Here is a 13073-nt window from a genome sequence, read left to right as displayed (position 1 = left end):
GCATCTTACTTTTGTTCAGCCTAGATAATTATTGATAGATATAAACAGAAGTAGTGGTTTTTCTTTTAACCCCTTGAGTGCCCCGCCCTTTCCCCCTCCTGTGCCGGGCATTGTATTAGCGGGCGGGGTCCATGACGAGATAGTCTCGTCATGGGCACAGCGCAACCGCGCTCCATGACGAGACTATCTCGTCATGGGCACAGAAGGGTTAATCCATCCCACAAAAATTACGTTTCTACTTGTTCTTGAAAACTGCATATCCTCTATTGACTTTGACAATTTCGAAGATTTGCTTATTCGACTTCCTCACTTTTGCGCATATCATTGTATATCCTGTGCCACTGGAATCAAGTTACACCCAACTGAAGAGCCCCAATCAGGGCAAAACCAATCTTAGGTGGCTTGTTCTCTGGTTCATAGAGGACCTGCATTGGTAATTTGGGCTGGGCTGTTCCTACTGGAGCATAGTCGAGACTGATTCGCATATAGCTGGGTCCAATCTGAGGTGACATACTGGGCAAAAAAACGATGGGTTGGGATGCTACCCCAAGCAATTGCCAGTGGTGAGACTTACTGCAAGCAGCCTCCCATCACAATTTGTGTATTTAATGTATATCCTAGTTGCCAGGTTTTATAGTTATTTCAATTGAATTGTTTTAAGTATTCAATATGGTTGAAAATAATTGGTGTTTCATAGTGGGATATATTTTAAAATCTTTGTTTTAATTTATATATATTGGTTTGGCCTGACCTGACAGCAACAAAAAATGTGTGACTGTACTGAATCACAGCAGAAGTGCTAAATAAAGCATGCTGGAAGAGCAGGACATGGCAGTCACCAAAAGGAAAGTCTACTTCCTGTGAGAAGTTTTGAAGCTGACAGCTTCACTCAGAGCGCACTAGGTAGGACTAATGGACAACTGGCATAAGAGGTGATATCCTCAAGTGGAGCATTGGTTGAGTTATGTAACAAACAAAACTAGCAACTCGGTCCCTCCATTGGAAAGACGGTATGTGTTGTTGATTTTAAGATCAAATAATTGTGGGTTTGTACTTTGTTCAATTAAAGATTTTTGCAAAATAGGCTTTTGTTACAAATGTGACTTATTTCAGCATCAAGCATTTGACTTGCAACTATGAGAAAATCTACAACCTAACTAAAGCCGTAGTAATCAAACACGGACTTACGAATGATGGCCAAACCCTAGCATTCCAGTGAAGAATATCAGGATGTAATAGAACTAATTCTGATTTTGGCAAATGTATGTTTTAAGAAATTGATGCGATCCACTCAAGGGCTTTTCCTCAGATTGCCTTCTGGTGGAGGCCGTGTAGTGGAACATGGTATTGAGGGCTGCAGAGAGAACAAGGAGAATCAGGATGGCAGTTTTTCCCCTGTTTAGGAGAGCCTACCACCTGTGCATATATGCCATTCAGGCCTCTCTTCAGGGGTGTAACAAAACGTGAGGGGGTTCCCCTTGTAAACATAGAGGTGGCCCTTCATGAGCCGGACCTTTTCAGGAGCTCTCAGCTGCAGCCCGTGCACAGTGTGGGAGGTTGGCCCCTGGAGCTTGGGGGCTATTGTTACTCCACCGTGTTTTGACTTTAACAGGCAAATAAGCATTGGTCATAGTTGAAGAAGATATGTTTATTAACATAGAGCTGCTAGGAGAAGCCCCAAACCAGCTGTTGATGACAAGCCAACTGGTACTGAATCAAACGGCACAAACATAACAAGAATTTACATTCTGCATGCCACTGTAGTCTCGGTCCCAGTGCATGCTCACCGTGGGACCAGAGATAAATACTGTCAGAATGCTACATTTACCTTTTGCTTTTCACAAAACAGACTATAAAGAAACTATAATACATAGAATTTAAAAACAAAGGGAATATAAATTATGCATTAACAACAATAAATAATAGAACTCATAAACCCAAAAGAAACAAAGCAAAAAGAAACCCTAGGCTCATTGCCTGTACCTGACAGGCAACTTTGAACAACAGCCCCTCCTATGTAGCACGCTTTCTGTCTTCTCTTCAAAAACCTTACATTTCTTCTTTCTTACTTTCACTTGAACACTATTTCCAGGACTTCCGTTTTTATTGAACCTGAGATTTCCCTGGAACATTTGAACTCTTCTGAGCTTGAGCCTTGCACAGATTTGATACATCTTCCAATATTCCACCAATTGGTACCACCTACCCTCACAGCATTGCCACATATTTTGTGGACCAGCACACCATTCATTTGTTCCACTTGGCCATTAGTTTGAGGATGATACAAAGATGTCTTTAAATGTTTGACATCACCAGATTTAAGAAAACACTCAACCATGTAATTGGTAAATTGAACACCATTGTCTGAAATCAAATAAGTGTCAAAGTGCACTATGTTATGCATGCACGGGTGTCAGAGGCAGCTGGATATTCAAAGAGGCCAAAATAGTGACTGTATCTGTGCCCTGCTGCTTTCAAAAGTCAGCTACTAGAGGAGGAGGTGAGATGAGCTGTGAGGTGTTTGATCTGAAATGAAAGCCAAGTACGAGGACCAAGGGGGCAGAATTCCAATGCAGCTGAGAATTAGAAGATGTTTTGTGTCACAACATTTTAAAATGCCTTTAAGAAAACTTTCTGGATGGTTGGACTCCCTGTCTTGGTGAATCAAGTCTGCCTTTGACACAGAAGAACTACTTCGTTAATGAAAGCAGATAGAGTTATCCATCCTGGGCCACTAGGATGAGTGTGGATTGTAACACAGGCAGGTCGCAGAGCACATGGGTAGAGCACATTGCTACCCTCAAGCCACTCTCCACTTTCAATAAAACAGTACTCATTCCTGGTGCCATTGCATTGTTTACATAGACAACTATTTTATGAAGTTCTATTGCTACTCTAATTCTGCAACCATTTTCCATAACATTATTATTGTACGTATTTCTTGACACTACCGTTCCTTAAAATATCTCACCAGTCTCAATTACTCTCTTCTCCCTGGCTTCTAACTCTGGCCACTTTCGAAATAAAAAAAAGATGAATGCTAATTTCATCCATTCGAAACATGCTTAAAAAAGCCGCTCAAATCTGTTTTTCTTTTTTGCCATAAAACAGTGGTCTACGAATTGTGGGGCGTGCCCTTGCTTCCGGGGGTGATGATGTAATTGGATAACAAAGTGAGGTGTAGGCTTTGGCAAAGAGGAGCCCTTAGCCTGATCAGGAAGAATGCAGACAAAGATCATACTGAAAAACAGTGAGGTATGCTGAAAGGAAATGAGAGGGATCGTGAGACTCTCTGTAATAAGCAATCAATAATGGCTTTTGTCATGCACGTTGTGGCTGAGAGGAGGTGTAAAACTGAGAACCTCCAAATTAACCTTAAGCTCCCATCCACCCATTTCTGAATATGAATCTTACAGTGAACTTTTAGCATGTTGGCAATCATCTATTGGAGTGCCTTGTGATACACTTGCAGCCAATCCTGGAATGTTAGCCAAATGGGCATTGCTTTTTAGAACTTGTAGTGTTGCTGCAGGGATTCTGCTCATGCACAGAACTATGTGCAGGAAACCAGGACCTCGGTGTATTGGGGTGTACCAAAAATGCCACCTCAGTGCCCAGAACCCCAATCCGACTAGCATTAGTGTCTCATTCTCCGTACTACAGCGAAGCTACCAATGATTAGACAACCTAGAACATGCGACTTAGTAAACTCTCAGGAATAGTAGGAAACAAGAACACTCTTTCGCTCACTCTCATACTTGTCCACAACGTGAGTAATCAGAGACACTGTAAAATGTAAAATGTTTATTTTTAACTAACGTGCTCTAAGATGCAGTACTCTAGCCAAGACGAGCAGCATAATGCATAAAAACAATATAATTAGCATTGTTACAATTCCATAAAGCACAAAAGAGGAAATCATATTATAATGACAGTGGAAACAGGACTATAGCTCCTTTTACCACACTCCCCATGCTCATGAGCTAGTTTAGAATAATTATAGAAGACCTCGGGGCTTTGTCAGCGAGAACCCATACCTACGAGATCAGATGCAGAGATTTACATCTCAGGATCAGCACAGCTCTTCTATGTTGGAAAGGTTTTCTCCAAGTGCCTTCTCATGCATGTAATGCCATATTAAAAGCACCCGAGTTTCAGTTGGGCCGCTGTGCTTCATGTTATGTCTATGTGCTTGGGACTGACCAAAGTGAATCAACAGCTTACATTGTTATTCGACCTTGAACAGGCTGAACAGACAGAGATCGCGCTGCACCTCTGGATATGTGAAAGGTAGACAGTTCTCATGTGAAGCAGTGCCAGCAAAGTATTTCACGAGAACAGAGCCATGTAGTGTTGTGCGCAAAAGCGGCAGAATGGCAGCCAAGCTTATACTACTCATGCTAACTTAGCAACGTCTGCTGTTAACCCCATTTCTTCACTACAGTTTCATGTTTAAATTGTAAGTATAAGTTCAAAAATGGCAGCACGCAAAGTGCATTTGGTAAAAAGACAGGTTTGACTGAAGGTGCCACAGATGACACAGGACCTGTTGCCATTTAGGTAGGCTATTGTGAATAATATTGTGAAATAAATGAAAAGGCTGTAATAAACATTCTGTGGTTTAGCATGCAGTGTGAAAAGCCATTTGGTACTGCATTATCACATTTCTGTACAGATTCTTCCAGAAGCCTGTACAGTCTTCCAATTCTTCCAGTAAAACCTGCATATTCCTACTATAACACAATGCATAGATCGAAACTGCCCCACTGCCCTCCCTGAAATCGACTGCTGGCCCATCGGAAGTTGGATGGAGAGGTGGATTTCTGCCACCCCATCAAGCATTTCCTGCTCTGGGATAGCCCTAGGTGGGGCATCACACAACTGGGCACAAGCTTTAAATAGCAAACAGACCGCACCCTCCCTGTCAGGTGGAAGGAAGGGCAGCAGTTCCATTAGTTGGTACAATGCCAGGTAGGGTGTTAGCTGGTGCCAGCAGGGAGGACATACAGTGTGTCACTGGCCAGGTGAAAATGTAGTCATATTGGGTGGGCCGTCCAAGAACTATGTTATGTTATGTTATTAGCACTTATAGAGCGCACGGTTACCCTGGGGTGTCCTGGCGCATATGACTATAGAATGAGGTCCGGTATGGAGCCCAAAGCTGGGGAATCCAAGGGTGGCTCTTAAGCTAATCCTATGCCACATTACCCCAGATGACACCCTCTAGGGGTAAATCAAAGGGTTGCGCTGCTTTTGCCCCACGCAAAGGGGCACAAGAATGATGAAACTCCTACCTTTGATTTATCAAGCCACGCAAGGCCCCCTTGCAAGGCCCTGCATGGCTTGATAATTCTAGAGTAACTCAATGCAGCGTAAATCACTGTGTTGCATTACTCTACCCCAGGGAGCGTTTCATGGGTGGAGTGTCGATGTTCCCATGCATCCACTCATGGATTTTGGCACATTTCCGTGTGTGCAGGAAGGTGTTCCTTCCTGAGCAAAAAGAATCCTGCTTTCAACTCAGGCACACTTGCACCATAGTGTAAGGGTGCCTGCATTGACGCTAGACAGCACATTCAGCGCCAGCGCTTGAAAATGACAGGACTGTGCCGTATATTGTTACGTATGGCACATTCCTGCCACTTGCCTCTCATGCAGTGCAGTAACAAAATTTGCAGCACTGCTCTGTGTGATTATTTGATAAATACACCTATAACAGTCCATCAAGACATGTGCCTCTTGTCTCAGATTTTTTTAGATGTCACAGCTAGCAAATTTGAAATAAATAAATTTAGTAGTTAAATGAATTCCTTATTGTTGATTAGTGTACTAAATATTTGGATTTTTTTTTTTTAATATACATTCTACATTTTGATTTGCTGGCTTCTCTATTTCAGGAAAATCAGAGATTTCTAACAGATGTCTTGCATGAGGTAATGCTGCTTGATGGTTTGGCCAGTTCGCATCCAGTCTCTCAAGAAGTCGTGAAGGCGACAGACATTGATCGAGTGTTTGATTGGATTGCATATAAAAAGGTAGGCTGGAGATACTGATGAAATATTGAACATATACCGCATTGGGTAATTTGGTCAATTACAATTATTTATTTATTTTGTACTTACTTACATTTTGGAGATTGGAAGAAAGGTACATGCTACTCTTAGGCCACTTCTGTTTGCAGGTATTGTGAATAGGTTACAGACAGCAAGTTTGATGCTAGAATAATTACTCCAATTGAGAGGGGTGAGTGTGTGGTGGAATACAGAGGGGCAAAGGGTGTTCTGCTCAAATATAAATGTTTTGAGTTTCTTTTAGACAGAGTTGATAACTGCACCTAAATCTGGTATGAGAGTGTTTCAGACATGTTGCTCTTTATTTATTTTCACTATTTAAGGTGCTGCTTGCCATGAGCAGCGTCGGAAAGGAGGGGAAATAACTTCTTGGAGAAAGCTTTTGAATTGATCTTTAGTTGAAGGCTTTCCCCAGGACACCTGAAACACTCAAAACATTTTTCGATATGTGATAAATATTTTTTCATGTTAGTATAAGATGAACAGCAATGTAATAATATCTTAGATATGTACGTACAGTTACAGTAAAAAGAAGAAACCAAAAATAGAAAATACACTATATATTATATATACAGATATATATATATATATATATATATATATATATATATATATATCATCCATTTTTCATTATTGTCATTTGATCTCAATATAAAAATCAATTGCAGCAGGCCCGTCCCATACAAGACACCAGTAAATAACCTTCAGACATATCACTCAAATATCTTCAGACATTTTGGCTTCTACTTTTTGAAACGGATATGGTCAGCTAGATATCTGTATCTGTATGACTAGAGAGTAAGTACAAAAAAATTAGTGAAATTCTATTCTGCCCCCCTCTCACACCAGGTGGATCTCGCCACCAAAGTCCAGTTACACGTTATCTTGATTACCTTGATGTTTCTCCCCATCTAAATAATCTTTTGGTTAGACAATGCAAGTGGTACTCAGCAAGAGGGTTTAACGGTATTGTCTGTTATCACTAATTTTTCAATTTATCTAGCAACTTCTATGTTTCATGTCTAGACATCAACTAGTCTGCCGCGACCCAGCTAGTCTCTATCCTTTATCTATATTCCCCCTACATGTCCTTCAGGTGCCTCAGAGTGTCTTATTATCATCTTTAACATTCACCCCATAACCCAACTATCTACAGCAAGTCCCCTTCTATTTTGCATGTAATTCACTGTTCTTCCTTAGGTGGCCAGAAGAGGAGATGAGGTGATCTCAAATTCTCAGTTATAGCATTTTTGGCTAACAGCAGATCTAGTCATAACGTCGCACTTCTTGGCTCTCGAAAACTGGCATTATGAGGACATTTCGGACCTCACCTTGGCCTTAGTATTGATACAGCAATTGCTTCTTTTGTTGTTGGGAGATAGCCAACTCCCCTTACTGTTTTTGTAGAGCTTGGTTAAACTAGGGGGCAAACCTTTACCAAATCCAGGCATTTTACCCCTAGTGCATGAATGGCATACCTCATCCTTTGTTCTTAGTTTGGAGATTCCTTCACCTCAAGTTGCTCCACAGACACTTGAGAGAGCTCTATTCCATCCAGGAAGCTGACTAGAGCCTCGTCACTGGAGTTATGTTTGCCTATATATAACGGCACACAAATCTCTGTTATGGCTCTATTAATCTAACTTTGTGTAAACACCAGGTTACCTGTGTCATCTTTAATGGTGATTATGGGGGTGTCCAGGTGATACAGTTTTATCAGCCAAGCAAGAAGCATACCGAACGTATTACTTTCAGAGTTTGTCCCTTCTCTATATGCCACAAAATCAATAGACTGCAACCTGTCTAGCAGCTTGCCGTGTCGCTCTGTAGCCCTGCTCACTTGCTCTAAATGATCAGGATCCATAGTTGCAGCCTGTTCAAGCCTTGAGGAATCCCTCCACAGCTTAAAGATCCTATTCAGTCACGGCTCGGGTCCTATTTTTTCATCTATAAAGGCTTCTCCAACTTCCACTTTGAATGCTTTCCTCTCCATTAGGGTTGAAGAGGCTGTACCCTTGTTCTCTTTAAAATAGTTATCAACTGTTTCTCTCAGCATCTCCTTGAACGCGGCTTCCTCTAGTCACCTTGGCTGCAACTTCCAGGTGAGGTGGGTATGGGAGTTGGGATACTGCCCCAGATCAGGCCCATTTCCATCAGGATATGGTCGGAAAGGGGGTTACCCAGGCAAGTCATGTAATATACATACAGCCTAAGTGCAATATTTTATACCATATGATCCAACCAAATGTGGAGTACTCAGTAAACTGAATACTCCTTAATTTTTTTTTCTGTGCTACTGCTGGCGGGAAACGTTTTTTTACAAAAAATGTAATCAGTTCAACCTGTAACTTACAATGGTTCCTCCAGCTCCACACCAAAATCTTCTTCTTTGCAATGAATCTATGCCACCATTTTAGAATGGCGCATCAGTCGAAATCATTTCAATGAACATCATCAATTCAGTCATTTAGTTTAGTCAATACTGAAACCTTTATTTATTGATGAGTTTAGAATATTGTTTGTCTCTTTATTCAAATTAATACATCAGATAAATCCATTTATAGAAATATAAAGAAAATAATGGTTCGAGTCAATCAAGAAAATTACTTGCGGGTTCTATAAAGGAATGTAATCCCTATTCTACTCTAAGCACATTCTAACCTACTAGAACCCATAAATAGTCATTTTGGAAAAGAGCAAGACTTAAAGGAGCATTGAAATAGAATCAGATTGAAGCCGAACTCCTCATGAAGAGAAGTTCCAGAAACTTGTCTGAGAATTTAATCTCAAATCAGCACCAGAAAACAGTTTCAGTACCAACTGTTCAAAATTAAGCTAAGAAAATAGTCACAGCAGTAGACATAACCGTTAAAGAAATAAACACCCACAAAGCAGCCGCGGTCGGTAGTAGGAGTAGCTGCCGGGCGGTGACGTGGGGAGGGGGAGGGGAAGGATGGAGAGTAGTAAACTATGGGTTACGGAGGTTTACAGGTAAGTTAACATATAAATTAATAAAACGAATTTTGTTGTGTGCACTGCATCGCATTTGGGGATGCAGTGCACGCAACAAAATTCGTTTTATTAATTTATATGTTTACTTACCTGTAAACCTCCATAATCCGTAGTTTACTACCCCCCACCCTGCCCCTCCCCCTCCCCACATCACCGCCCAGCAGCTACTCCCACTACCGACCGCGGCTGCCACAAAGTGGTAGGCAATAGAAATCACTGCCAGCAGTAGCTCACAGCAAATAGGTTATAAACTGCTAAGGGAAAAGAGATGGTCACATAAGACTGGCCTTGACCAGTCTGGATAGCACTTACAATTCTAACTAGGAAAACATATATTATAGAACACAAAAACATATGTACCAATCCATGATGGTGTCATGTCCTCTTGAGCCAATGAGGAAGGATTGTCCGGTGGTCTGCTGCTTTTTCTTTCATTCCCACAGTAAATGTATGAAGTCGGCAAGTTGCTATCTACAAGTGTAAACTTAGTTTCTAAACATTCATGTGCGTTAGCTCCACTCTGAGTTCCCACGAGAACCCTGGAGTCTAAACTATTAGCTATTCAGTATTCCACTGTGTAATAAGGAACTATTCAAAGGCAGAAACATTTTAGTTGTAACCTAAGTGATTAAGTCTAGAGATTTACGTCCTCATGTAAGCATTATAGTTTTAATATAGCATTCCGCATAGTGAAAATGTGGCAACACAAAAGCTCACTAAATACGATGAGAACATGTAGCTTAGGAAAAGAAGAAATACATTTTTAAAGTCCACACATTCTACATAGAGGACACGTTTAAACATGTCAAGAGTAAACCAATTATTAGATAGTATTGCATAGTTCTGCATTTCCTAAAAGCATTTGTTCAATAAAGAAAAATGAACTGAAAGTAACAAAGATGAAAGAGGCCTAGTCTGGACTAGTATTGTTATTGCAATAGAAATTAGTGCTTACTGCAAAAATCATGCTACACGTTAATTTTGCACGTTTAAGAAAAGACACATTTTTCTACATTTCATTCTATTAAGCATTTTTGTGTTAATGTAAAGCGTAAATTATGCATTTATTTAAGTTGAATTCTTCTACTCTATCACTACCACAAATCTATGAACGGCCACTCTTACAGCCTTCACCCCTGCACTCTCAGTTGTGGATCATGGGGGCATGTGAGGGAGATGTGATCCATCAAGTTTTATGTCAAGTATGCTATTAAAGTCCCCTCCTAGTACCTAAGGGATATCTACCCATTTCACCAATTTCAGTGATACTTTTGGTAGAAAGCAGGGATTGTCTATGTTGGGAGCATGTATGATTCCCAGCACTACGGGATTCACATCTAACTGCCCCTAACCAATGCATATCTCCTGTCTTGGTCCAGCCACACCTCCTCAGCTTCGAACATCAAGCCTGTTAATAGCCAATGTGCAGCCCCCCAGCATATGCTGAAAATATAGTACAGAACAACTGCTCTCTTCGTCTGCAGCTCAGTCTGATTTCCTCATTGTTAGTTAAATGTGTTTCCTGGAGGAATGCAATTTGAGTCACTCGCGCTTTCAGTTGGGCCTGCATCTTATATCTTTTACTATCTAAGCCCATGCATCATATATTCCAGGTTGTAAACATGTGCCTGCCCTGTGCTCTCATATTGAATCTCAGTGTGTCCGCAATCTGAACCCACTGTTTGGGTTGACCGATTTTGGACGACTTGTCTCTATCTCTGTCTGTCCATGTCTCCCCTGGCATCTCAGTAGGACCCACCCTAAATACCATAATCCCTCCCCTAAAATTCCCAGTAAGATGCAAAACTGTTATCTGTCCCAACAACTATAATCACTTAACCAACTTTTCATAATTATATTACTGAATTGAAATTATATAATTGTGGCTGTTCTTGGGAGGAGACATGAACCAACACCTATCTGTATATCACTCATCTAAGGGCCGAGTCCCCATCCCTGTCATTCTGCTAAAAATGTCATGTGCAGTACAGGGAAAGCCAAGTCAAGAATGGCCAATCAACTGCATGTGAAGCAGCATCTTTTATGTATTTCTCTGTGTAATTCTCTCCAGTAGTGGCAAATCAGCTTCCCTCTAACAGCAGAGCCAATGCCCGGTTCACCTGTAGCAACCCGACTGGCACTGCTTCTGTTATGAATTAGCTATTGCTTATACTGTTACCTTACCTTTGTACCCTAATTCTCTCCACATAGTTTAACAGCTTGAGCATAGCCACTCATTTACCAGTCCTCTATCTCTGTTTTATATAAGCTCTTTAGTTGTTTGTGGTGTTTCCACATAAAATACATATTTTTTATATTTCTTATGTGTGCAATTCTCTGTTTACTTTCGTTTATGATTTATTAGAAGTTGTATCTTTTTTTCACGCTTGTAAATGTAATATTTAACATCCCTCGCCAAACACAAAAAAATACCAAGTTTATGTTTTCCACCCTTTAAGCAGGTCACTGGTAATTTGGTAAGGGTATTCGACTGTGAATTACCCATGAACAAATGTGTATTCTTTATATGTACAGTGGACCAATAATTTCTGTATACTATCTTAAATTACTGTACCGGATGTCTGCATTGAGGGTTAGTAATCAATGTGGTAGTGGACACAATATTATTTAAATTCAGGTGGTGACTTTCCTTTAAAAGAACAATTTAACCTACGAAATATCACCTTAGCGCAGACCTATCTGCTGTAAACGTAGAATCTTTTTTGTGCAACTTCCTGTCATAAAAAATGCCCACAGAGTTTTCAATGTCTCATTTGGATAAGAAACACTTGTGTTTTTGGGCAGTCGTCTGTTAAAATCACCCAAGTGTGAGTGAAGTGCTTTTGGATACAAAATATTTAAAAATTGACTGATTGATAAATTTTATTTTTATTAGATTCTACTTATTAATAATTGACGGCAAAAACATCCTGGTGTGTTTTTAGAAATGAGAATATTCTAAATGCATCGCACTCCTTCAGAGGATTTGAATGTTTCAGTCATAGATATAAAGTGATCGATTTCTGCCTGATGAGTTGTGTTTACTGTTACTCTGTGCTTCCTTGGTTTCTGCAGGGTGCTGCTTTGGTCCGAATGCTGGCTAACTTCATGGGTCACCACGTATTTCAGATGGGTCTTCAAGTAAGTAGACACTTGAAATTCATTCAGATTCAATTTCCCATAAATTGTAAGGTTTTAAATGCCTCTACGTATAATCCAGTTCCAGCCTTAACAGCAGTATTCACTATACAATCTTCAAATGCAATTGACATAAAACACCCAGCAGATAGTGAAGCATGACAGTTTGATAACTATGGGAAGGTGTGCTGTTTATGTGAAAAAACTCACACCTCAATGAAGATACTTGTGCATTACATATATCATATACTTGCACATTACATATATAATTTAGTCATGGAGAAGGGCAGAACAGCCATCTTACATGCAACTCCTGGGTGGAGTGGTTTATTTGCAGGTCTGTTGCATTTGAAATCATGACTCAAGCGGACAAGCCTTGGGTTTTATTAGATTTCAGTTGTGCGGTTGGAACTCATTTCTGTATGTCTTGAATAGAGCAACAAGCAAATAAAAACGTTGGAGGAATTCAGTGGCACCAAATAAAAAAAATACACCCCCCCCCCCCATGAATGTTCAGAGATTTAAAATTTCACAAATTCTGTTGTATTACTCAGTGCACGTGTGTACCACATATAGTTGTAGTACAGAAATACCACTGTTAGAAATTGACAAATATGTGCCAAAAGTACACCTGGAAATCTTAGACTACTTCATGTTTTCAGTTTTATCCTAGAAACCATAGTGGATTCCTAGTACAAGGACATTCTCGCATGTGAAATGGTGTAAACCTTCAGGTTTAAATGCATAAATAATCGGAAACGTAGAACTCCGTGGCCAGTGTACGTAAAAGCATCAGAAGGTATCTATGATGATGATAAACTACTGCAGCGTTATGAAAACATGATGTGAGGT

At 40.4% G+C, this 13073-nt stretch overlaps 1 protein-coding gene across 1 annotated transcript in view; it reads left to right on the top strand.

The window, feature by feature from the left end:
* The window catches only part of TRHDE (thyrotropin releasing hormone degrading enzyme), a 1875424-nt gene that overhangs the window by 1027920 nt on the left and 834431 nt on the right, over positions 1–13073 (top strand). The window contains exons 6-7 of the mRNA XM_085653848.1: positions 5898–6035; positions 12159–12224. Of these exons, the coding sequence (XP_085509974.1) occupies positions 5898–6035; positions 12159–12224 (204 nt within the window). The remainder of the gene's footprint in view (positions 1–5897; positions 6036–12158; positions 12225–13073) is intronic.

The sequence above is a fragment of the Triturus cristatus genome, chromosome 4_1 (genome assembly GCF_964204655.1).
Source record: "Triturus cristatus chromosome 4_1, aTriCri1.1, whole genome shotgun sequence".
Lineage (NCBI taxonomy): Eukaryota > Metazoa > Chordata > Amphibia > Caudata > Salamandridae > Triturus > Triturus cristatus.
This window is presented reverse-complemented; position numbering and strand designations above follow the sequence as displayed.